The sequence below is a fragment of the Eptatretus burgeri genome, chromosome 15 (assembly GCF_056783735.1).
Source record: "Eptatretus burgeri isolate ZD-2024b chromosome 15, Ebu_testis_v1, whole genome shotgun sequence".
NCBI classification, from domain to species: domain Eukaryota; kingdom Metazoa; phylum Chordata; class Myxini; order Myxiniformes; family Myxinidae; genus Eptatretus; species Eptatretus burgeri.
The window spans coordinates 13,546,635-13,573,419 of NC_140975.1; the positions used below are offsets into that span (position 1 = coordinate 13,546,635).

The 26,785-nt window shown below is 43.1% G+C and overlaps 1 protein-coding gene across 1 annotated transcript in view; it reads right to left on the reverse strand.

The window, feature by feature from the left end:
• Positions 1-3,311: 3,311 nt before the first annotated feature.
• The window catches only part of LOC147011558 (uncharacterized), a 32,436-nt gene continuing 8,962 nt past the window's right edge, over positions 3,312-26,785 (reverse strand). The window contains exons 3-7 of the mRNA XM_085857041.1: positions 22,747-23,160; positions 20,799-21,218; positions 11,176-11,589; positions 5,942-5,979; positions 3,312-5,766 (exon numbers count right to left, since the gene is read on the reverse strand). Of these exons, the coding sequence (XP_085713167.1) occupies positions 5,683-5,766; positions 5,942-5,979; positions 11,176-11,589; positions 20,799-21,218; positions 22,747-23,160 (1,370 nt within the window). The 3' untranslated portion in view covers positions 3,312-5,682. The remainder of the gene's footprint in view (positions 5,767-5,941; positions 5,980-11,175; positions 11,590-20,798; positions 21,219-22,746; positions 23,161-26,785) is intronic.

Consider the following 26,785-nt stretch of genomic DNA (forward strand, 5'->3'; position numbering starts at 1 on the left):
TCTCTCTCTCTCTCTCTCTCTCTCTCTCTCTCTCTCTCTCTCTCTCTCTCTCTCTCTCTCTCTCTCTCTCTCTCTCTCTCTCTCTCTCTCTCTCTCTCTCTCTCTCTCTCTCTCTCTCTCTCTCTCTCTCTCTCTCTCTCTCTCTCTCTCTCTCTCTCTCTCTCTCTCTCTCTCTCTCTCTCTCTCTCTCTCCCCCCCCCTCCCTCCGCATGCAAACTCATTCACGGGTTCGGCATTCGGAGTTTCGCCATTTACCACATGTGCAAACATTCGCTACTATCTCAATACAATTGAGATTTTGCATTTCCACCCGTATGATGCCGATATTTCTCCATGTCTAAACACATTCGTGGCTTTTGGCAATTTATTAATATGCTTGAGATTCTTGGTTTCTACCCGTGAGATGTCGCAATTTTTGGAGTGTAATCTGTGCAGCTTTTGGTGTCCTTGGGTTGTGGATCCAAACCTCGTTGGTGTTCCCGGCTGATCCTTCTACGTGTTGATGTAGAGGCAGCGTTATGTGAACCTACGTCTTTCGATCAGTGAGGTGGATTATTTCTACTTTCTCTTTGAACTGCCTGAGAACTTCATATTTCGAAGATGGTGGCACATTGGGCTCCTGAACAATGGAGTCGAATGAAGCACGAAAACAACTCTGTCTTTCGAGAACTGGATTTCCCCGCAGTCATGCCGTGTGGTGCACTGCACAACAGGAGGTGGCACACTTGGACCTCATGTTTGGTGAAATCGCTAATTATTGTCCGATCATCTCCCGAAACTCCATTGTGAAGGCCTCTACATCTCTGGTTCCATTTGGCAATCCACTCGGCTCCATTTCGGATTTCGGATATCTGTGACCATTTCATAGACTTGGAATTAATCAGTCATTCACCTGATGACCACCCGAGAAATCGTTTTGGTGTACCGAGTCAATTGTGTTTAATGTGTCGGGCAACTGGTCAGCCTTATCAGCATTTCTTTAGTAAGTGTAAGTTTCTTCCCGAGTCTGACGATCAGTTTATGTCCAGTACTCATCACATAGGGATTACTGACTGTTCTGACAGTGAAGAAGACAACCTTGATGTGAAACCTGAGCCTCCCACCTCGAGGCTGGCTTGAGACATGTAGATGAGAAAAAGTCCCCATTCATGTTACCATTTTTCAACAAGCATCCCCTTAGTTTTACATTGGACAGTGGTTCAAAATTAACATTTTACGCTTGTCAGTGGCCAGAAGTGTGGACGTGAAGATTTTGAAAAATACTCAACAGGCATTTCAGGCTGACGTTGCCACACCTTAAAACATGGTGGGTGTAACTCGAATGTTGTTATCGAGGAATAATTTTATTTTAACTTGGAATGCACTTGTGGTCACTGAACTGGATGTGGATGTACTAGCTGGAATTCCATTCTTGATTGCAAATTATATCAGCCTTTGTTCAGCGAAGCAACTCATGACAATCTCATACTATGAACAAATTTACAATGGAGAGGCACCAACAAGCTTTGGGAACAACACTTATGCCATTCAACATACACAAGCGACTCAACGTGCTCTTGCTGGTAGCTCCTCAATTTGGCCTGGAGATTACATTGAAATGGTGATTCCCAAAGGCATCGACCATGACTCATGATGCTATCAAGCCGTATCCCAATTCCTCTTGTATCCGCTTCATGGCACCTATGCAATTTTGGCCTGAAACCTTGCCTTGTTCACTCAGTGGCTGATCAGATCAGAATTTCCAACAGCACTAACCTTCCCATAAAGTTTACTAAACACTTTCCCAACCCGTTAATTGAGCATACATTTTTGAGTCACCAGACCTGGTAGCAGTTTCCTTTTCTGCCGTAATGTTTAAATAGCATGCCAATTGATCTTTGTTCTTTGGGATGATCTTTGTCGGGATGACCCGGACACTCCATATTGGTTTAATATAACACACATCATCAAAACACAACTAACCATGATACAAACTTTTAAACCTGAAAAGTACCTAAAAGTTGTCCAGGGAGGATTTGCCATCTAAAAATGTGAATTACACTTTTGGACAACATTGTTAAAATCCATAAATAACCTCCCCAAAACAGCCATTTTGTAATTATTCTTATTCTTTCGTGCACCAAACTCAAAATTGTTTGAAACACAGCAGCTCAGGACTTGGTTTGAGAACGAATTGAGTGCATTTTATAGAGAGAATATCCATGACTACTCCAATTTTTTATAACTTGAAAGGATTCCACAGAAAGTATTACAAAGCAAAACTATACCTCAATGTATATTCAATGCAACAATGTATAAAATAAATCATATGCACGATATCAAATTGAGCCATTTCCATGGCAAATCAAAAATTCAACCATTGAACCTAGATCAGTAAATCCAGCAAATCTCGTTAATTTTTTTAAAGACAGAATAACAAAACTGGTACCAACATAAAGGTTATGCATTTACCCTTTAATATCGAGTGTTGTTATATTCATGAGCATTTAACACCCGCCACTTTGCTGACAGAGATACTCATCTTTGTTACAATGGATAATCTATGGGGCAAGAAAAAAACAGGATTCCTTGGAGATACTGCCCTCCATGCAGAGATAACCAGCATTGCAAGTTGGCGTTCACAGTTTCACCACGTGTGCCTATGTACCCATGCACAAATCGTCCTTTCTCTTTTTTTACATTAAAATCCTTCCCAGGAGTTCCCTGAATCCACTGTCGTAGGATTCATTGAAATCCATTAATCCGTTCTCAAGTTATGGCACGACAAACAAACAGACAGACAGACATGGCTCCTTTATAATATCGACTAGAATATAAGACCCATCGCTTTGCTGATGAAAATACCAATCTTTGCTGTGATGGCTCCAATCAATAGGGCAATAAGAAAAATAATTCCAGGGAGTGCGGGGATAACCAGCGTCACAAGTTGACATTTGCAGTTTTGCCACGTGTACCTGCAAAAAAATGAAAAAAAAAATTTTTTTTTTGCATCACAAACATTCCTGGGAGTTCCCTGAATCTGCCGTAATTGGATATATTGAAATCTGTTAATCCTTTCTCAAGTTATAATATGTCAAACAAACAAATGAAAATTCACTCAGACAGTGAGTGACAACTTGGTAAAACAGCTCAAAGTAGAATGGCACTCGGTAAAGCGCATACCTCTGTCAGGTGGAACAGTTCATGTTTTGTATCCCAATGATGGGCTGGATTCGAACCAAAATCCATTCCGCTTGTTCTTGTCACTTATTCAACTCATCCACCTTGTTTTCTCATAACTCGTCCACAACTTTTTGAGATATAGTGATATATTTAGTTTTTGTCCCTATCTATAAATTTTAGAAATTAGGCCTGTGTTGACCTTTTGACATTATAATTCATTGGTAGTTGAATTCAGCGACCTGACATGAAAATGCTCTTCAAATTTCAAGTTAATTGGATTAAAATTGAGGATTTTAGAAAATTTGACCCAAATTGGCCTTTTGCCCTATTTTGACCTTTTGTCCTATGTTTACCTCAAAATACATAGGTGATTGAATTCGGTGACCTGATGTGCAAATTGTCTTCAAATTTCAATTCAATCAGATGAAAATTGACAATTTTAGAAACAATTTAAGTTTCGGTCTATTTTGGGATGACATTATGGCCGAGGCTAACCTCAAATTAAATAGTTCAATTCTGTGTCTGTTTGTTTTGTACAGGACATCTCAAGAAGTTGTGGATGAATCCAGATAAAATTTTGTCTAACAAATCACAGCCGTTCTCATATTTGAAAATATAATTTACAAACTGACATTCAAGCCAATGTTCGGTGATAATGTAAATGAAGTACATATATAAACTGTGTTCCGTTGTCTTCATTAAATTTGATATTTTATAATGTAACCTTCACCTCGGAATGGTCATGCTGAGCACCACCCAAAGATGCTTGGAGACGCACCCACCGATGGAGGTTATTCGGTTATAGGTTCGGTTATGAGGTGGAGTTTAGAGGTAATTAGGGAAGAGTTGTTTCCTAAACGAAAGCTCATTGCAGATGCTCCAGGGAAAGTAATGGCAGATGAAGGAACAGCAGGTGGAAACTCATTCATTCATTCCTTCAAGCTCGTGTTCACTCTGTGAGATTGGAGTATTATTGTGTTCTCGAACAACTGTGGAACTTGCAGTGAATCCACTTTGCATCCCACCCCTTCCCTCCATCCTTTCCATCCATCCTTCCCTCCATCAATCCATCTCTTCTCCCCCCCATCTCTTTATTTGTCCTCGCTCCCCCACCACTCTTCCTTTCTCTCCTCCCACTCTCACCCCTCTTCTAACTTTCATGAAGTGATAAACAATGGGTGGTTGTGATAAGATTCCACAGATGGTTGTGTTGTGGTTTGGAGGTGGTTATGTTGTGCTGTGATGTTTGTGTTGTGTTTTGAGTGCGGACTGTCAGGGAGTGTGTGGGTTGTATGGATTTGGCACTGTTTTGGCAGTCGGGGCTGCTGCTGAGTTCGATTCTGCGGTTTGAATTTTGGGATTCGGCTCGGGTTGAGAGATTCTGGGGCTTATCGCATTATGGTTGTAAAAAATGTGTTAGATAAGTTGTAAAAACTTATAAAATGGTTGTAAAAACTTATAAAACAAATTGAATAAAAGCATAAAATACTGGCGTTATCGGGTGTTTATAAGCATTGCAGCGGGGATGTGATGGGCTCTGGGTCTCTTGGCCTGAGCCATGTTTCATGGTTTGGATTATGGGGTTGGGCTTGGCGGCGGGTCTGGCTGATGGAGGGGTGTTTTTTCGTCTTGTATGCATGTTCTTTGTCGGTGTGTGACCCCCTTTGGGAGATCCAGTTCCAGAGTGATTAAACACGGTGGCAGCCGCAGTTTGAGTCCGCATACGTCAAGGGAAGCGCATGTTATAATGTCTTTAAAAATGGTACGTGCTGCTTGAAAGTGACAGATGGTTTTGCAGTCCTTCTTAAACATGCTGTTTTAATGTACGCCATTTCATTCAGTCCTGTACTCATTCCGTCAGACAGGACCATCCTCCCCACTTCCTCTCAAGTTCCCCTTCCCAATGCAAGTCAAATCCCTACCTTCCCTTCAAGTCCCAATACCAAATGCAAGACCAGAACACCCTTACCTTTCCCCCTTCCCCCTCCTTCATCCCCCATTCAATTTGATTACACCCCCTACCTCCTGAAGTTCATAGCGACGTGTGGAAAAATGTTTCTCTCTCCCCCCACCCTCTTTCCGAGCTCCTCACTTCCTCGCCCCCTTCTTCCTCCCTCTACTCCCCTTCTCCCTCCATATTCTCCCCTTCCCTCCATCGTCCTCACTCTCCCTCCCCTCTCCTCGCACCCCAACACCTCCATCCTAACACCCCTACCTCTCCCTCCTCACACCCCACCTCTCCCCTCCTCACACCCTCATCCCTACCTATCTCCTCGCTCCCTCACCCCTCCTCTCTCTCTTTCTCTCTCCCTCCCTCTCCTAGTGTTCCGATCAGCGAAGCGACGGGGTGGTATTTGCTCATCGGTAATATAATGAAATGTCTCTAAATCTTCAAATGATTATAAAAATTCAAACCAATTACTTCTGATGAAATGTTAATTCATAAAGATACACAATATGTATTAATCAATGTTATGATGTATTCATTGAAAGGGAACAGGTGGTGATGTCCGATCAACATCACAAGGTCTCGTACAACTGAGTCTGGGCCTCATCACGATTCTTCTTCCTCAGAACCATGTACGAGGACTCCTCTCTCTGTCCCTGTTGGAGAAAACATGAACAATCAATAATGATAATTATTTCTGATTGTGTGTACTCCTACTTTAAAGTTGTATTTTTATAAATTACCAACCTGTCCTCGTAATTATGTTCAGTGAATGAATCATTAAATCAGTGAATAAATGGGGAATTTAATTAAACAATTCAACAGACTCACTGATTCATGAAGTTCTACATTCGGTTGGGACGAGTTCCCTGTGGAAGAAAAAACAGATATTTAGTGTATTTTTGTTTGGTTTGTATAATTATGTAAATAATTTTTGTTTGATTTGTATAATTATGTAAATAATTTTTCTTTGGTTTGTATAATAATATAAATAATTTTTGTTTGGTTTGTATAATTATGTAAATAATTTTTGTTTGGTTTGTATAATTATGTAAATAATTTTTGTTTGATTTTTATAATTATGTAAATAATTTTTGTTTGGTTTGTATAATAATATAAATAATTTTTGTTTGGTTTGTATAATTATGTAAATAATTTTTGTTTGGTTTGTATAATTATGTAAACAATTTTTGTTTGGTTTGTGCAATTATGTAAATAATTTTTGATTGGTTTGTATATTATATAAATAATTTTTGTTTGGTTTTTATAATTATATAAATAATTTTTTTTTGGTTTGGATAATTATATAAATAATTTTTGTTTTGTTTGGATAATTACATAAATAATTTTTGTTTTGTTTGGTTACAGCCATCGTTGCTTTTGGGATTTATTATTCACAGCTCCGGTACACGGTGACTCGTCCTTCCTCCTGCTGGTCCTCCAAACGGCTATCTATCTCTTTAAAATCAGTCACAACGCCTACTGTGCCTCTTCACACAAGCTGCATCAACAACTGTGCCTCTCCACATCAGCTACGTTCCCAACTGTGCCTCTCCACATAAGCTATGTTCCCAACTGTTCCTCTCCACACAAGCTGCATCTACAACTATGCCTGTGTCCCCAACTCTGCCTCTCCACATAAGCTGCATCACCAACTGTGCCTCTCCACACAAGCTGTGTCCCCAACTGTGCCTCTCCACATCAGCTACGTTCCCAACTGTTCCTCTCCACAAAAGCTGCATCACCAACTCTGCCTCTCCACACAAGCTGCATCACCAACTGTGCCTCTCCACACAAGCTGCATCAACAACTATGCCTCTCCACATAAGCTGTGTCCCCAACTGTGCCTCTCCACATAAGCTACGTTCCCAACTGTGCCTCTCCACATCAGCTGTGTCCCCAACTGTGCCTCTCCACATCAGCTGCGTCACCAACTGTGCCTCTCCACATCAGCTGCATCAAAAACTGTCCCTCTCCACAAAGGCTACGTTCCCAACTGTGCCTCTCCACATCAGCTGCATCACCAACTGTGCCTCTCCACATCAGCTGCATCACCAACTATGCCTCTCCTCATCAGCTGCGTCACCAACTGTGCCTCTCCACATCAGCTGCATCAAAAACTGTGCCTCTCCACAAAGGCTACGTTCCCAACTGTGCCTCTCCACATCAGCTGCGTCCCCAACTATGCCTCTCCACATCAGCTGCATCAAAAACTGTGCCTCTCCACAAAGGCTACATTCCCAACTGTGCCTCTCCACAAAGGCTACGTTCCCAACTGTGCCTCTCCACAAAGGCTACGTTCCCAACTGTGCCTCTCCACATCAGCTGCGTCCCCAAATATACCTCTCCACATCAGCTGCATCAAAAACTGTGCCTCTCCACAAAGGCTACATTCCCAACTGTGCCTCTCCACAAAGGCTACGTTCCCAACTGTGCCTCTCCACAAAGGTTATGTTCCCAACTGTGCCTCTCCACATCAGCTGCGTCCCCAAGCATCCCTAAATCAACTTCCCGTGAGGTCAACTGATATGCCGCATGCCAGATTCGCTCTCTCATGGTGTCGCTCACTGCAGACTTCTTCAATGCAAATTCATCATATATACATATATATATATATATATATATATATATATATATATATATATATATATATATATATATATATATATATATATATATATATATATATATATATATATATACCCGGCCCACCACAGCTCCTGATAACCCTGCTGATAACTCCGATGATGACACTGATGACCCCGAACCACTACCACACTTTGAAAGATTCAATGACTAAAATGTTGATCTGAATATCTTTTTTCATAACTTTAATGTGTTTTGGTACATAATTTTTATAATTTTTGTTGATTGTATCTTTATGTTCTGCAATATGCAAGAGTTATGCAACTTAAAACAAAGTTAACAAGTTGGAGTTTACTTTAGACCTTTTCTTTATTCAGAATAAATCTATATATTAATACTGAAGGACCAATTTTGTGCACCTCGCGGTCGCGTCACGTTTTTCTCGGTACTGTGTGTGACCTGGACTGAAAGACACTTCGTACCTATAAGAGTGCATCGCACATCGTGGCAATAGTCAACCTTCAACTCTGAAGCAGAAGAAACACTTTTCGTTGAGACGGGGGCAGGGAGTGGAGGCGGGGCGGGAGATGAAGAGACGGGGGCAGGGAGTGAAGAAGCGGGGGGCAAGGTAAGCAAATTTTTGGGCGGGGTTAAGCAAATTGAAAGCGGGAGATGGGGGGATGGGGCGGGGGCTGGGGTGAGTTCGGCGGGGTTGAGTGTGAGGGGGTGGACAGGGGGCAGGAGCAAGTGGGGCGGGGAGTGAAGAGGCGGGGCTGGGGAAATTACATTTTTGGGTGGGGTTAAGCAAGTTGAAGGTGGGGGGGAATGGGGCAGGGGCGGGGGATGAGTAGGCGGGGACAAGCACACCCTGTCCAGTCCATGTCCCTCGAGTGTGTGTGAGCTGGTGAGGGTGGTTCAATGAACGGAATCCGTCTGTGACGGGGTTTCGGCTAGTAAAAACGATTACCTGTATTTACAGATTGCAAATCCAAGTAATGTATATTAGAACTGATTTCCTCTATTCTGTATATTACAGAAAACAGTACACTACTGTAAAAACATTAAAAAATATATCCTCGCTTATCGACCAATTCGCTTAACGACATAGTCGTAGGAACATAACTCGGTCGTTAAGTGACGAATGCCGGTATATATCTATATATATAGTGAGGTATATATTGTTACGAATTTGGAATTCAATTGCACACAACATACAGGTTCCCTTCATCAGCTATGTCGATAACTGCATGTTCCCTAGATAGCTCACCTTCCATTGTTTAAATGTTTTGAAATCGATGAGATGCGCTGCGGATCGATTTAATAGTTAGGGAGCAAACAATGGAGACGTCCCTCCCCCTCTTCTGCGAAGAGGAAGAAGAACCCTGCGGTGACGTCAACAACTCCCTCCCACTCGTGGTTGAGCGGGGGGTGGATCACGAGGGCATGAGTCATGCTGGGTGCAGGGGAGGGGGTGCAAAGGATAAAGAGGACATCTTTTCTTTGTTCAAAAAGAGTCCCAAAAGAGTCCCGAAAGAGTCTCGTGATAGGGCTGAGTTCGTGGGCTGAGTTTGTGGGAGTCCCGTGGCAGAGTTCGTGAAGAGTCCCGTTCTGAGTCCCATGTGCAGAGTTCGTGTGCTGAGTCCCGTGGGAGGAGTAAGCTTTTTTGCTTCGAAGAGAGCAGTCGTTCAGCCGTCGGGTCCTGCTTGGCTTGAGGCCTTCGGAAGCTTTTTGCTTCGGCTGGCTCAGTGAGCTTCGGCTGCTGCTTTGTTTTGGAAGGAACTTGAGCTCGTTGTTCGGCTCGAGCTGCGAGTGGAGGCTTTTTCCTCTTCTTCCTCTTCTTCTTGGTTTGTGGAGCTTTTCGTTCTCCATTTTGTTTCCCGGCTTGGTGCGACGCGTCGGCCTCTTCTTGGAGTTCGTTCCTCGGGGAAGCGACGCATCGACAGGAAGGATCGGCACCTCATCTCACCGGCACATGTTGAGAAGTGCTGGAGGATTCGCGGAAGTTCGGGAAGGAACGCGGCTCACGGCGATTTGGATCCAGCTCGCTCTCGCTGGAGCCCGGGTCTGGACAAGTTGAAGACCACACGAGGTGGAAAGGTTCGAATCAAGCTCTGAGTTTCAGCTCACCTGTCCTCCGAGCTGGAGCTCGTGATTAAAGGCCTCAGCCACCGTTTCATGTGTGTGTGTGTGTGTGTGTGTGTGTGTGTGTGTGTGTGTGTGTGTGTGCGCGCGCGCGCGTGCGTCCGTGTGTCCGTGGGCCCGTCTAATAAGTCGGAACTGCTGTTAAGTGTAAATTACTGTACATAATAAGTAGACGGTTGTAGTTCTTTTGTCGTGCTTTTGTTGCTTGAATAATTGCATACGTGTTTTGCCTTATTTAATTGCATACGTGTTTCATTATAATAAATGTCCTTGTGTAAATGTAAATCTGCTCGTTTCATCCATTCCTTCATTGACTGAACATTTCGTGTGTTGGGAGTTATAAAGCCGTTGGTTTACAGTAATAGGGGGACATTTGGACCGACGGTTCTCGGCGGTTCAAGGCCGCTCGGAATCGCTCATGGACAAGCTCGCCTCGGTTTGTTCCGTACGAGATCTGTCGAGGGTGGAATACCCCGGTAGTTGGATCACGTGGGTATTTAGGTACATTGAAGATTGGCAATCGACCCTACCCCACGCGATCTGCTGATTGGCGTATTTTGGTTTTTGTCCAAGGACCCGTCGCTCGGAGTTATCCGGGCGGCGATCTATATTCCGGGCGATCGGTCGGGCCGACTCGACTTGCGGCTCCATTCAGAGCGGTCGGTTGGCGGCTGACCCCCGGCCAGTAACAACTGGTTGTCAGAAGTGCGATTCGGCCCCCTCCCCCTCCGTAGCATAATTCACGGAGTCGGATCAGGGGTATACGGAGAATCCCCCCGCCCCCGTGTCCCCAAATTACGAGCGTTATAAATTTTATTCCCAGCACTTAAAATGTTCAGCCAAGGCGAGCAGGGGCAGGAGGGATTAGGAATGGATTTGGAAATGTTAGAATCTATGGCTCAGGACGAAATGACCATGCAGGACACTCCCATTATGCTGGTTGACTATTCCCCGCAAATAAATGCAGAGTCCGCAATGGGCGCAGTGGCGGGGGCCGTGGTGTATGACACCCCCCCCATTCCCTCCTCCGTCAAAATCCCTCCTCAGTCCCCGGCGGATCCGCGCCCGATAATGGCGAAGCGACTTCCACCGGGCCACCTGACATGGGCGCCACGTGTTGGAGCAAACGAGCTGGGAGTGTGGACTGTGTTGGGTTATGAAGGGTTAATGGGGCGGGGGAACAAATATTATGGGTCAAGATGGGTGACGACATGAGATGGTGGAGGACTGTATGATTAAAGCTCCGGAGGTAAGAGTGAGACACAACAGCCTCTGGAAGGCTGTTCAATAGATGACGAAGTTCGGGGGAAAAAGGGTTGAGGTGGAGATGTTCTTACCTTCACTGTGCTTTCGCTTTTTCCTGTAAATATGCAATCCAACAGCAAAGAGCAGAAGAAGAACCAAGCTCAAGGCAATTGAACATCCAACCACAATCCATTGTGAACTTCCATTGCTTTGAGGTGCAGGTGCAGTGGTGAAAATCAAATGGTCCTGCACTTGGCCATACTTGTTCTCCACCAGGCAGGTATACTTCCCTTCTGGATCTTCTCCTGTGATGCTAAAGATACTGATGATGTTTTCCAATCCATTTTGGCCATTTTGGCTCGATATGGTCTTGTTTCCATTGACGGGGTGTCCATTTGGGTTCAACCAGGTAATGTTTGGCCTCGGCTTGGCCTCGGCCTCACAAAACGTCCTCCAGGAATTACTGGAATTCTTGAACTCCTTCGAGACTTTGATCTTTGCAAACCCTGTGCAGAATCACACAAATATAAAAAAAAAACGATGATCGCAAATGATATAATTATTAGTATCAAAGCCCATCAAAAACAAAAATGACAGGTTGGAATTATTTTATTCAGAATATTCAAGGAGACTGGAAGATTTCATGTTTTAATACAAAAAAAACGTCATTTTGAAACACCACATGCACAAATGTGAAGACATTTTCTTTATCTTCTGGGATGTTTCATTTCGACAGTCCATCGTCGTGAGCATCCCAAAGTATGAAGCCTTGGCCTTGCATCAGGTTTGCTTTTATCTTCTTTATTTATTAGACATCCTATGGATGTAAATGAACACTCGTTCTCCTCTGCGCGTATTACACCTCACGCACGACTAATTTCACATCCCTACATCTTGAATTTATTGGTATTTTAAAAAACGTTTCTGTACACCGCGCTCGAGGCTCGGTTTGCAAGACACCATCTACAATTCCAATAGAAGAGACGTAATTACTCTTTTCTGAAAAATGTTTTTTGACTTTCTTTATCTTGAAAAATAGAATGTTGTGAACAAACAGTCATGTTAAAATATTGGCCTTTAAAACCATACTCAAATCGTCCTTATGAAAGGGGACAGACAAATACACAAACACAAAAAATACACAAATACACACCGTGTTTCATCTCGGTAGATTGTTTACTGTATGTTGAATATTCTATACTATTACAAACACTTTGGGACAAATTTATGAAACGAGTTTAGCGAGCATCTTGCGAACACACATATAACTCTCAAATGGTGACAAAAACATTGTTGTTCGCCCATCTAGATAGCAATTTACAAAGGGAGACAAACAGCTCATGAGTTGTGCACATGTAAGCAGCCGATTAGTTGTGTGGGCCTCAACAGCCAATTACTGGTGTGCACCTCAATGGCTGATCAGTTGTGTGTGCCTAAACAGCGGATTAGTTGTGTGTGTACACAGCCGATTAGTTGTGCACATCTACACAGCCAATTAGTAGTGCATGTCTACACATCCGATTAGTTGTGCATGTCTACACAGCTGATTAGTTGTGCGCATCTATACAGCTGATTAGTTATGCATGTCTACACAGCCAATTAGTAGTGCATGTCTACACATCCGATTAGTTGTGCATGTCTACACAGCTGATTAGTTGTGCGCATCTACACAGCTGATTAGTTGTGCGTGTCTACACAGCTGATTAGTTGTGCGTTTCTACACAGCTGATTAGTTGTGCACGTCTACACAGCCGGTTAGTTGTGCCAGTCAACAGCCAAGTAGTTGTGCGCTTCTACACAGCCGATGTTTGTGTCCCAACGTGTCTGGGCGTTGTTTATCTCCAGATGTGTCCAGGCAGTGGTTGTATCTGGACATGACCATGTAAGCAGCCGTAAACATGACCATGTAAACACATGACCATGTAAACACAAACATGACCTGGACAGACCATGTAAACACCCCCACTACAAGAGAGCAGAGCGATTTGCAATCAGTTTCCTTCTCTTAGGTGGACTACCTCCCAAAGTTAAAGATCTGCACCGGCCCTAGAGGGTTGGTGAGGGCCAAAGCATGTCCTTACACTGGAGAACCATGCACACTTCACATCTTGGGTACGAACCTGCACCGACATCCTCCAGACATTTATCCAGTGCCCTCAAGAGCACTGTAACAGTGGTGCACCAGTCAGTGTGTCTCCTCAATAAGTCCAAAACCATGAAATCTAGCAGCCTGAAACTTTGCATGCACACTCATTGGGGAACTCCAAGGGATGAAATTGGATGTTGGGGTAAATGTAAATGTCAATGAAAATTGGATGTTCGGGTTCATGTAAACACCCCCACTGAAGATAATTAATGGCCTTATTTAATCATCCTTCTCAAGTATCATCCTTGCTCACGAGATTATGGTATTAATTCGCCATTTTTTTTTTGGCATTTGTTTTTTGCCATCAGAAAATGTAAACATGCCACAAGTCTGAAGACGACGATGGTTCACGAGCGGTATTTGACGATGTAGATTGTTTAAGAAGTCAAGGATGAGACAATGTGGTAATGTTTGACCAAGTTATAAAAATGATCAACATGATGTGGTACAAGTGACAGGTTATTGGCTGCAAAATGTCGAAAACCCGGTTTCGTTCAACAACTTTCAAAATTTGACCTTTGCATAACCTTTAAAGGTCACAAAACAATGTTGTGGACATTAAAATAAGGAAACAGGATACGTGCTATAGCTTATTGGAGTTAGTTCGTCGAAGGTCGAAAACCGGGTTTAATTCCCACAACTTTGAAAATTTGACCTTTGTGAACTTTAAAGGACAAAGGTCAAGGATTATTACCTTGGTGCAAAATTTCCTCTGGAACATTCCAGGAACAATATAACGTCATATAGGCTATATGGCATTTCGCACTCCTCGGATTATCCATACTTTGATGAAATCAGCGTAAAAACAAACTTGAAGGGGCCGCCATGGGCAAGGTGTTCGAGATAGAGCAAAATGGTTTCAAGACTTGAGGTGGGGAATGACCTCAATATTATGCATAACAAAATATTGTCATCCAAGCTCTCAAAGTTTGGGCGGTCGTATGATTTTTATGTCAAAATTCGAAATTTTCTAAGTTCGTGACCTTGTGACCTTGACCTTGGAACGAAAATGAAAAATTGAGCTCTGTGGGGCTATGCAGGTGCCATTGGGCTAACCAAATACCCAAACCCCTGCCAGATTCGACAAACCCCTCGGAGAAGATGGATTTTTATGTCAAAATTCGCAATTTTCTAAGTTTGTGACATTGTGACCTTGACCTTGGGACGAAAATGAAAAATCGAGCTCTGTGCTGCTATGCAGGTGCCATTGGGCTAACCAAATACCGAAACCTCTGCCAGATTCGACAAACACCCAAGGAGAAGATGCGAATTGAAATCGGCTACCACCTAAAAACACAATTCGCAATTTTCTAAGTTCGTGACCTTGTGACCTTGACCTAGGGACGAAAATGAAAAATCGAGCTCCGTGGGGCTATGCAGGTGCCATTGGGCTAACCAAATTCCGAAACTCCTGTCAGATTCGACAAACCCCCGAGGAGAAGATGTAACTTGAAATTGGCTACCCCCTGAAAACACGTTTTTTGGGCGTGGCTCCGCCCATAATGGGCGCACCACGCCCATTCTCAGGAAAACACAACTACATCATGATATAAAGCTCCCACCAAAATTTTTATCAGGATCGGATCAAAACCCACGGAGTTATGCTCGGGACAGACAGACAGACAGACACAGGCAAACAACAATAACGAATATAGTGGTCACTTATTTTTTTCATGAAAATATTTTTTCGTGAACCAATAACGGGTTCTTAACGAAGAAGTTTTTTTTTTTTTTTGCTGTGCGTTGCGTGTTAGGTCTAACACGAGCCTCGACAATGTATAAAAAAAGAAAAAATCTGTAGAGAGCGAAGAAGCGATGGCTTGCTGGTCTGAGGGATGACAGATGGTTCGGCAGAGGGTGGAGTCATCAGCAAAGTCATAAAGAGGATTTTCCAGAGAGTCGGAGAGATCATTGATGAAAACCAGAAAAAGAACAGGGTTCAGAACACTGCCTTGAGGAACTCTCCCCTGGACAGGAAGAGGGGATAAGAGAACTCTATTTAGGGCCACACGTTGGGTGTGACAGGAGAAAAAGTCTGCGATCCATGAGTGGAGATGGCCTTGGATTCCATCGGAAGAGAGTTTGGTGAGCAGGGCAGGGTGCCAGACCGTGTCAAAAGCACGTGATATGTCTTGGGATATGGCTCTGATTTCATGTCGGTCATAGAGGACCTCAATCTATTGTTTGGAGAGTAGAAGCAGCATATCCAGGGTAGAATGACCTGGTCTGAAACCAAATTGATGATCGGAGGTCAAGCCATTGGAGAAGAAGAAGCATTTAATGTCTGAAGCGATGATGGATTCCATAACCTTGCTGATGATTGGGAGAAGGCTGATTGGTCTGTCGTTGCAGGGATCTTTTTTTGCACCTTTTTATGCAGAGCAGCAATGTTGGCTGATTTTCAAGCAGATGGCAGATGACCTTGCGCAAATAAGAGGGTGAATAGAACATACAGGGTGAGCAAGGGCAGAGGAGCAGGTTTTTAGGACACGTGGGCTGATTCCATCTGGATCAGTTGCAGAATCTGAGCCGAGGTTTGACAGCAAGCTCTCCACCTTGTCATAAGAAAAGGACACATAGTTCAGGGACAGTTGGGTGCGACTGGGAAAGGTGGGTACAGAAAGCGATGGGTTTCGGACACAAGATTTCGATGCAAACACCGAGTTTAGGCATTCAGCCTTTTCACATGCGGTATCAGCAGTGCGACCATTAGAAGTAAGGGAGGGGATGGAGGGGGAACACACACCAGAAACAGATTTGATTAGATACCACCAGAATTTGTAGGAGGGAGAGAGGTTGGAGAGTTCAGACTTGAGATTAGAAAGATGTTGTTTTCTGGCTCTTCTGAGGGTAGATCCACACTTGTTCCGAGCTTTACGGAAGGAACTGAGATTACCCTCAGTTGGGTTTGCTTTCCCTGACGCAAAGGCAAGTTGTTTCAGAACTGTTTCACCACATGCTTCAGTGAACCATTGGCGGGAAGAAAGGCAGGAGTTCGGATGAGAGGATAGAAGTTGGTCCATGTTTTCAGAGGGTGAGGTGTAAATGGAGTCATCACTGTTTGGTGGACGGTGCAGTACACATATAAACAGGAGGTGGGAGTGGAGGGGAAGCCAGAGCCAGAGGTATTCCTGGGGTGCGGGGGAGTGAGGGCAGTGCATGGATAGTGAGTAATAGAGTCTTTGATGAAGAGAGCAACTCCTCCATGAGAACGAGGCTCAGGTCTTGTTCTTCAATACACAAAATAAACTGAGTAGAATTTGTATTTGTCATCTTGGCAATTTCTACAACCTCATCTAACCCAACACTTCATTTGCAGGTTGTTGTGTTTCCTCACCTCCTCTGTTCTCTTTTTCTGTGAGTTCATTACCTTGCTTTTTGTATCCCACTGTTGGCCCACTACCTTACATGTGATATCGTGCCCTCTGTCATCTTACTCTTCCATGAACTTCGATTTTGCAAAGAATACAAGAATACAAGTCCTCAAGGACAGAGCTCCCAACCACAACTCAAAAATGCAACATGTAGATTTAACATTTAACTTACTAACAAAATAAATAAATGTCGAAAAAGGAAGTAAATAAATGAATCAAGGTGAAATGTCGACAGTGGTGAGGGTAAAGTAGAAGGTGTTTCAAAAGTCACCTTGTACTGAACAAAATACTTGTTTCATGTGTTCGTTTATCTTGGAATTAAAATGTATGCTTGTTTCCTTGAAGATAATGTTGTGGTTTCCCGCCCGTCCGCGTGCGGGCGACCGCTTCTAGCCAATGGCGGCTGCACTCGCCCACCGAACGGAAAAACCAGTCGCAGCTTTCGGATCAACGCAGAAATCCTGCTATGGGTGTATCTTTAATCACACCGAAAATCAGCCAGCTATTCTGTCCACGCGCGACAGGGTCCAATCGCCGATTTGTCGATTTACCTAATTATGCGCGCAGACAGAAATGCCAGGCATTTACACCTCGACGGGACCTGCTTGGAAACGAGCCGCTAAGCAGCTCGCTCCGTTTGCGATTTGCCGAGCGGTGTATATCGCCAAGCCCCGCCGGATCCGATTCTCTTTTCGGTTATTAACAACCAGCTATATTCCGAACTCAATTATGGCAGTTCAATTGAGGGAAAGGACGCAACGAATGGGTCAACATTTAAACAATGACATTTATTTCACACCCGTAAGCAGTCATGCAGTCATATATGCAACGAATGCACTTATGCAATCATGCAGTCATGTATGCCACCAATGCACGGATGGGACAAAACACGAGTACCAAAGCAGACAGCCGTTCTATTATTATTTATTTACATGCACTTAACAGCTCTACTTAAAGACATGGCGCCACAACTTTCATTCAAAGAAAACCCCGGAAAGAAAAGGGCAAGAACTGGGCCTCGTGGGCCTTTCATAGTTCACGGAGCTGTGAAGAGCGCAGGAGCTCCGAGGGGTCGCGCTGGTTACCTGCCGCCTTCGTGGCGACTCGATGGGCGCTCCCCGACGTCCCGTCTACATGGCAGCTGGCGTGACCGCGGCTCAGCCCAGGCCTCATCGTGCGGCCCGGTCGATCGGGCCGAGTCGACAACACCTCAGAGGAACGAACGGGCCTTTGCTCTTTCAGATTTGATGCTCTCTTAAGAGCCCGCCCGTTCCTCAGCGTAGTTTGGACTGTCCCGGGGCCCGATCACCTCGGACCGTTTTTCCGCTGGTTGGCGACTCCTCTCCGGCCTCTCTCCAGCGACCCACTGTTGGGCACGGCACGGCAGGCCGCGCTCCTAGCTCCAGTCTCCTCCGCTCTCTCCAGCTCCTCACTGACTGCAGACTCAAGACTCCAGACTGACCCAGCTCCCAACACAACTCCACACAACTGCCCACTTGGCGTCTCTGTGCGCCCTTATATTGGATCCGTGAGGCGAGGTTTTGATCTCCGATCTCTCACCCCTGACCCCCGCTGGCTCCGCCCCTTTTGATCTTTTGATCCGAATTGTCGCGAAGCTCGGAGAGAGCGGACATGGGTGAAATCATCGACCCTCGCCCCAATGAAGGAGACCCGCGTCTGGTGGCAGAGATGTTGTTCGTTCAGGACGCTGTTGCCGGTACCAAGATGGCGGCGTTCGTGAAGATGAAGGTGAGGCGATGTTTGTTGTGGCGTAGGTGGTGAGGGGATGTCGTGGTGGTCGTTGTGGAGATGGTTGATGACAGCGATGTTTTCGTTGTGGAGAGGTTTGATGAGAGGTTGTTGAGGAGATGGTGAGGAGATGTCGTGGTTGGCATTGTGGAGATGTGGTTGGTGGTGGTTGTGGTGGTTGTTGTGTAGGCGGTTGTGGAGAAGGTGGCTGTGGTCGTTGAGATGCGGTTGGTGGTGGTTGTGGTGGTTGAGAGGCAGTTGTGGAGAAGGTGGCTGTGGTCGTTGAGATGCGGTTGGTGGTGGTTGTAGTGGTTGAGAGGCGGTTTGTCCAAAATATAGATAGCAAAAGAAAAACACTACCTCAAAGATCACAGACCGGTTACACGAATAAATCCCTTAGACATCGGTGGGGAAATCTAATCTGAACACTCACTTATCGACATAACTGATCTCTGGGAAGCCTGAATGGTGTTCTGTGAATTTCCACAACCGTAACAATATCATTGACTCACTCAAGTGAGTCCCACCATATCTTTGTTGTATTGTTTAACAATAAATACTTTTCTCTGAAAACTTGTCTTTTTACACAAGAGGTGTTACATTTCTACTGGAACACCCTGGATATAAAAAATAAATAAATAATTCAAAGGTTGTGGTGCTGGTAGAAATGGTAAAGTACATGTATCTTAGATATAAAGCTCTTTCTCACCACTGATTCACTGACAGACTCACTGATTCTTTGACTGATATCAATGGTCGGGACCTTCTGGTGATGTCAAAAGTTTAAATTTTGTGTTGATGTCGAAAGTTGAAATCGAAGCTGGTACACCAGAAATAAATCACAGAATCGTCGGAAAACATCCATAAATGAAAACATAAATAAACGAATTTTTTTTAATGCAGGTGAGTGACCCGAGCCAATGGGGAAGTACGATAATTTTATGTGTGGATGGACATCAAAGCCAATACCTCGTACACTGGGAAAAATCACAGAACTGTCAGAAAGCATCCGTAAATGAAAATATAAATAAATGAAAAAACTAAATGCAGGTGAGTGACTCAAGTTAATGGGGAAGCATGGTAATTTTGCATACCAATGGACATCAAAGCCGATATACCAGGAAAAATCACAGAACTGTCAGAAAGCATCCGTAAATGAAAATATAAATAAATGAAAAAAATAAAATGAAAATAAATAAATGAAAAATCAAATGCAGGTGAGCGACCCGAGACAATGGGGAAGGACGGCTTGTTATTACTTACAATGTGTAAGCATATCCCACTAGTATATGTATATACCGTACAATATATAAATAAATAATTAAACGTGGTATGTTGGTTGTGGAGATGGTAACGTGTATTTAAATAAATAAATAACGGTTCCCAAAAGCATTTACAATCCTGTATTATTCTCTTCTGTAAATTTTCTTTTAATTTTCTAAAATTTAGAAATAAAATCGTGTCCCATGACTTTTGGCTCTGATCCCAAAATCTTCCCTCATGGCTTCTCTCATGGCCAGATATTATTGCATGCATGATACGTGTGCTGAATATGAAAGAAATGCCACCAATTGTTTTGAAGTAGTCTCCAGATAGACTGACAGGACCCACAGGTGTGTTCCGTTAGCAAGCACCTTGTTAACATTTGCCAAGTGAGCCATTCTTTATCAACCGATTTGCAAGCCACTTGACAAGCGGAGTAAGCGATCAAGGGCTGGGGTGTGTTCAGTAGGCAAGCTGCTTGCGATCGTTTTCCAAGCTAGCAATTCTGTATCAACTACTTTTCAAGCCACTTGGAAAGTGGAGCAAGTAATTAACCGAGGTCCTTCATTGTGGTTTCAAAAACTGTTACCGCAGCTTGATTCAAAATGAGACTACAACCAATGAAATGTTCAGAGGCATATCTCTGTTATGTATAATCATAATATTATTGAAACATGCATTTTATAATTTAATTTTAATTCTACTTTTGATCCTAATTCTTCAAGGTCTAAAAATATGCAAAACCCCCCTGTCCCATCCTCCCCGTCTCCCCAAAATTCACAGTGGAAGGTAGGTTCATCGATAAACTTGCTGGTAGGTAGGTCCGAAGAGAGATAAGCTCATCCTTTTGACTCCCCATTTATTTTCCCTTCGTACTTCTGCTGCTGTGAACATAATAAATTTGTTTGGGGAAGTTGACACAAGAGGATTGAGTAAAACTGATGCCAACGGCCCGGACAGCATTTGCTCGGGTACCATGATAGCACGGTTACCATGGAGACCCCCATGTTGTTCACCTGTGCCGAGAACTCAGTTTTGTTGGAGTGCTGACTTGAGCGCTTTGAAGATGAGCACGCAAGATGCTTGCGAATGGAACACACCCCAGGATTCATATCCTTGAAATTCAAAACATTTTAACATTTTATTAATGATTATAGTTTGTGACTTTGCAACAAAAACTCACCATCAACTCGAACCGTTGTTTGTTTTCCTTCTCTTGCTCGTAATCCAACATGATGCCAACGACTCCACCAAGACCTCCACTCATAGAACTCAAACCGACACGCGTATGTCCCCTCATCCTCCATCTTCAGATCTCTGATCCTCACCGACCCGTCTCCCTCATTTGAGGTTCCCACAATTTGAATCCTCCCTTTGAAACCCCCATCTGTATTATTTGTGGAGTTGTTGAAGATAACATTGTATTGGGAATTATAATATCTATACAGAACAAAACTCAGATCCTTTATGTTATCTCCTTCATCGTGATTAAATCGACAGGGAAGAATCACATCCTCGCCCCTCACTCCGATCACATCCCGTTGTACACAAAGTTTCTTTGTTCCTTCCATTGTGCAGTTGTACCTGTCATTGATCTGTGATCCTGCAAGGAAGAGGTTGAGATTTAACGTCACAATTATAATGAAAAAATATTCTCCATTGTTGGGGGGTGGGGGGAGGGGGTGGGGGTTGCAACTACCCTGAAAATTTTGTGTCAATCGGATGAGTGGTTGCTTCAGAAAAAATAAACAGAGCAAAACAAGGATCAAACAATAATAATCTTATTATAATGGAGAAAACATACTGTATATGGTTATGTTTGTATATTTGTGACGAAAACGTCCTTTTCTTCAAATTTTATTTTTCAAATTCCATCATATAATATATATATATATATATATATATATATATATATATATATATATATATATATATATATATATATATATATATATATATCCCAAGAAACACATTCGTAACTTACCTGTATTTATAGTATAGGGTCCGACTTCTGAATTATAATATATATTCAGTCAGAGCACAAAATTTATTTGGCCGACCTCCCCCACCATCCCCCCCTGCAGCACCATCCACTCCATCCCCCCTCCACCATTCCTCCATCTAACCAAAATCCCAGATCCACCATCACCACCACTAACCCACACCCACCATTCTCCCTCTTCCCTCACTTCTGGAGAAAGCAGGCATGGTCAAAGATGCCGATGCAGCGACGTGCGGTGAGGTGTGCGAAGCGTGCCAATCCACACTAATAATAATAATAATAATGAAAATTACTTCAACAAAATTATTACTTTATCTTTATTCTCCATATTCTCATAATAAAGTTTTGTTGAAAATTTTCTGACAAAAGCTCAAATGGTAAAGAAGTTAAGGCCTGGACAGTCACACAGACACACAGATGTGTTTGCAAAACCCCATTTTCTGTTGTGTGTGGATGGATTAATAAAGGAGGAAAAGTGAGGGTGGATGATAAAAAATGTGAGGGCTTCATCTGCTGTTCGACACCATGGTCAAAGATGATTGAGGACACATGTTTCTAGTCATTACACAACAAAACATGTCAGAGGGGGTTGTCTTCAGATAATATGTGGTCGGAGTTTGTGCATTCCTCACCCTAAAACAGCCTTTGGCCCCCTGCGCCCCCCTCCCCCTAATTTTTAAAATCAATTAAAAAAAACTCTTGTTGATGTCCCTGACACCGCCGCACTTTTGTCATCACCACCTCCCTCCCCCCAAACGAAACCAGCAAAAAACGAACCCCCCAGCCTCTTCAATGATATAAATTGGTGATCTTGACAGATTTATTTAATAATGGTTTTGCTGTAGCTCAGGAATGATGGATCAATTGACCTTCTCCATCAAGGTTCTTTGTTATTATAAAATGCAGAAATGAAGGTTTATTGGAGGACAGGTTTGATATCCGGTCACTGGAGTGGATAAAACAGGACACGTGACATACAGATGGACAAGCTGAGTGGGTCTACCAAAGGGGGGTTCAATACAGCTGTAGAACCCCATATGTCTGGGATAAGAAGATTCATCACCAAAATAATACTTCATCAAATATTTATTATCCATCATAGTTCGTATTACATAACAAAAAAACTCACCATCAACTTGAACCTTTGTTCGCTTCGATGATCTCGGTTCAAATCCAACATGTTCCCACCTCTGAGATCTCCACTGATAGAACTCAAACCGACACCCGTACATCCCCTCGTCCTCCATCTTCAGATCTATGATCCTCACCGTCCATTCTCCCTCACTTGGGTTTCCCACGGTTTGAATCCTCCCCTTGAATCCACCATCTGTATATTTCGAGGAGCTGTTGAAGATCACGTCCTGTTTGTAATTATAATATTTTTTGAAAACCAATCCCAGTTCTTTTATGTAGCCTCCTTTATTGTGATGAAACTGGCAAGGAATAATCACATCCTCGCCCTGAACACCTTTCACCTCAAGTAGTGTGCAGAGTTTCATTTTCTCTTGTATTGTGCAATACGTCATGTCTCGACTCCATGATTCTGTGGGGAAAATAGGAAAATAATAATGTAAATATCAGGAAGTTTGTAGATTTCCTATGTCGGGATTACCCGGACACTCCATATTGGTTTAATATAACACATCATCAAAACACAACTAACACAGATACAAACTGTGAAACCTGTAAAGTACCTACAAGTCGTCTGTGGAGGATTTCACATCTCACACCGTTAATGAAACTTTTGGACAACATTATTAAAATACATAATTAACCGATCCAAAACAGCTGTTTTGTAATTCCTCTTTTCTTCAGAAGCCGAATTCCAAATTTGTTTTAGCTCAGGACTTGTTTTAAACATGAATCAACTCCATTTTATGGTGGAATCAGCTTGGTGTTGATTTACCGTTAAGATGGCGACCTAAAGATCTTTGGGGATTGAGTTTGAGCCCCTGATGTGCCATTACACCTTCCATAACACCAGGTGGGTTGACTCGGCCTGTCATCCTACCAAGGTCGGCAAAATGGATATAAGCTCACTTGAAACAGGGGACACTGCATCAGCAGCACAGCCGTGCTCCCATCAATGATGCAACCAGCAACCACAAATTGTATAGGATTTTTTTAAATAAGGGAAATGTCCATGAATACTCAAAATTTTCACAACTTGTAGGATTCCATGGAAAGAAAGCAAAAACTACATCTCTGTGCTTAGTAATAGGAAGGGAAACGAGAGTGGTCGGGAGCACACCTGCCAATCAACATTGTGGGGTGGGCCCACGGTGAGCTGTGCCAATCACACCTGAATGGGTGTGTTCAATGGTGTACCATTAAGTCCGTATGCTGAAACAGTAGCACCAACGGAACACCGCTTTTAAAGAAAGACATAACTTGAAAGAATTCCACGAAAAGTAAGCAAAACTGTATCTTTATGCATGGTAATCGGAAGGGAAATGAGAGTGGGCAGGACCACGCAGGAACTGGGCGGAACCATGCAGGAACTGGGTGGGTCCACGCAGGATCTGTGCGGGACCACGCAGGATCTGGGCGGGACCACGCAGGAACTGTGAGGGACCACGCATGAACTGTGAGGGACCATGCAGGCACTGGATGGGACCACACAGGAATTGGCCGGGACCATGCAGGAACTGGGAGGGACCATGCAGGAACTGGGAGGGACCACGCAGGAACTGGATGGGATCACGCAGGAACTGGGCGGGACCATGCAGGAAGGTCATTCCTCCGTTTGCAAGGGTTGAGACTGGGGTCCAGTGAAGCCCATTCTGCAGACCCCTAACCCACAGTACAGTTTTTCATGGGTACTAAATTGTTGACTCGGATCAACTGAATTAAAAAATTTAAGTTCTCAGAAAAATAACTCATTTTCACTTTATCAAATTGAGCCATTTCCACGTCAAATCCAAAAAATTCAACCATTGCACGTCGATCAGTAAATCCTGCAAATGTCGTGATTTTTTTTTTTAAAGATAGAATAACAAAACTGGTACCAACATAAAGGTTATGCATTTACCCTTTAATGTCGAATGTTGTTATGTTCACTAACATTTAACACCCGTCCCTTTGCTGACGGAAATACCAATCTTTGTTGCAATGGCTAATCTATGAGGCAAGAACAAAAAAGGATTCCTTGGAGAACTTTTCCTCATTGCGGAGATAACCAGCATTGCAAGTTGGCATTCGTAGTTTCACCACGTGTGACCGTGTACCCGTGCAAAAAACGTCCTTTCTGTTTTTTTACATTACAAACCTTCCTGGAAGTTCCCTGAATCCTCTGTCGTAAGATTCATTGAAATCCCTTAATCCATTCCCAAGTTATAGCACGACAAACAGACAAACAGACAAATATACAGACACGGCTCCTTTTACAATCTCGATTTGCTCATTTGATTTATCATGAATATTCATTAAAATTAGAAATGTTGCTTAGAATTAAAAAATAGTCAACTGCAGCACTTTTCAGAAATTATGTGATCGGTTTTTTGAAATCAAAGTCTGCAACATTGCATTTCCAAATCTAAGACAATTACAATGATAACCAATATTTAACTCCACCACCGAAGGTGAAGGAGGTTACTGTTTTCACCCCTTTCTGTTTGTTTGTTACTGACGAAATCTAAAGATTTCGTAAGTATATTGATGACTTCCGTTTCTGTTTGTTTGTTTGTTTGTTTGTTTGTTTGTAGGCACGACAACTAGAGAACGGAAGAAGCTACAAATGTCAAATTGCACCACGTGATTCAGGAGGCTGATGGCAAGTGCTGATTAGATTTTGGTCGAAATCGGTCAAAGTTGAAGGTCACAGTGAGGTCAAATATTCGATTTTTGATGGTTTGCTACAGATAACTCAAGAACGGAAGAAGCTACCAATGTCAAATTACACCACCTGATTCAGGAGGCTCATGGCTAGTGCTGATTAGATTTTTGTCAAAATAGGTCAAAGGTCAAGGTCACAGTGAGGTTAAACATCCAAAAAATGATAACTCGAGAACGGAAGAAGCTACCAATGTCAAATTAGACCACGTGATTCAGGAGGGTGGTGGCTAGCGCTGATTAGATTTTGGTCAAAATCGGTCAAAGGTCAAGGTCACAGTGAGGTCAAATATTCGATTTTTGATGGTTTGGTACAGAATCATCGGAGAAACTTCTGGTTTGCATCGCGACCTTCTCGAGAGACAGCTTTTATTAGACAAGGTCAGAGGTAAAGTTGACGATTTCGTACCAGTTTGTGACTGCTTGTTTGTTTGTTTGTGTACAGGATATATCAAAAAGTTGTGGACAGATTTGAACGAAACTTGGTGGACATGTTGGGTGTGTGACAAGGAAGAAATGATTCGATTCTGATGAAAATCAGGATCCGTATCCGCATCTGATAATTTTTTAAGTGATTCTTCACCATTGAGAGATAGGGCCAAAAACGATATACAGCACGATATCTCAAAAAGTTGGAGACTGATTCGGATGAAACTTGGTGGACAGTTTGGGTGTATGGAAAGGATAAATTGGCTCGATTTTGCTGAGGATCCGAATGTGGATCTCGATACGAGAATTATTTAATTTTTAATTGATTCTTGACTATTGATAGACAGGGCCAAAAACCATATACTACTGCATGTATAGCATGATATTTCAAAAATGTATTGGGCCCGATATGCTCTCGTGGATCAAGCATTACATGGCGCAGATAAAGTATGCACTCTACCGATTGCCCTTGTAGTCTACAAATGCTATTATAAGGGGTGTGGACACTTATCCAAACAAGAAATTCTAGTTTTCTATTTTTAATTACTTTTCTGATATTTGGAGAATTTATTTTTCATTTGGAAGTTGTGGGTTACGATTTGTAAATTAAAGGTGGAAAAGTCTGATTTTATGCAATTTAATTCCAAGCTATATGGCATCAAAAGGTGAAAAATTTGGAAGGGGGTGTAGACTTCCTCGAGGCATTGTGGATACCAGGACCATGAGAAGGAGGGTGATCAAGTCTGTAAAAAATGTAACCAGGTAACTAGAAAGAAACAGAGGAGATGCCACTGTCCAACTGACACTCAGATAGAGCAGGTAGGTCAGGTGAGTTGAGATGAACAAAATATTGCACAGAAGAAAAGTTGGAGTGAAAGCTCCTGACATTAGAGAAACAATTATTAAAA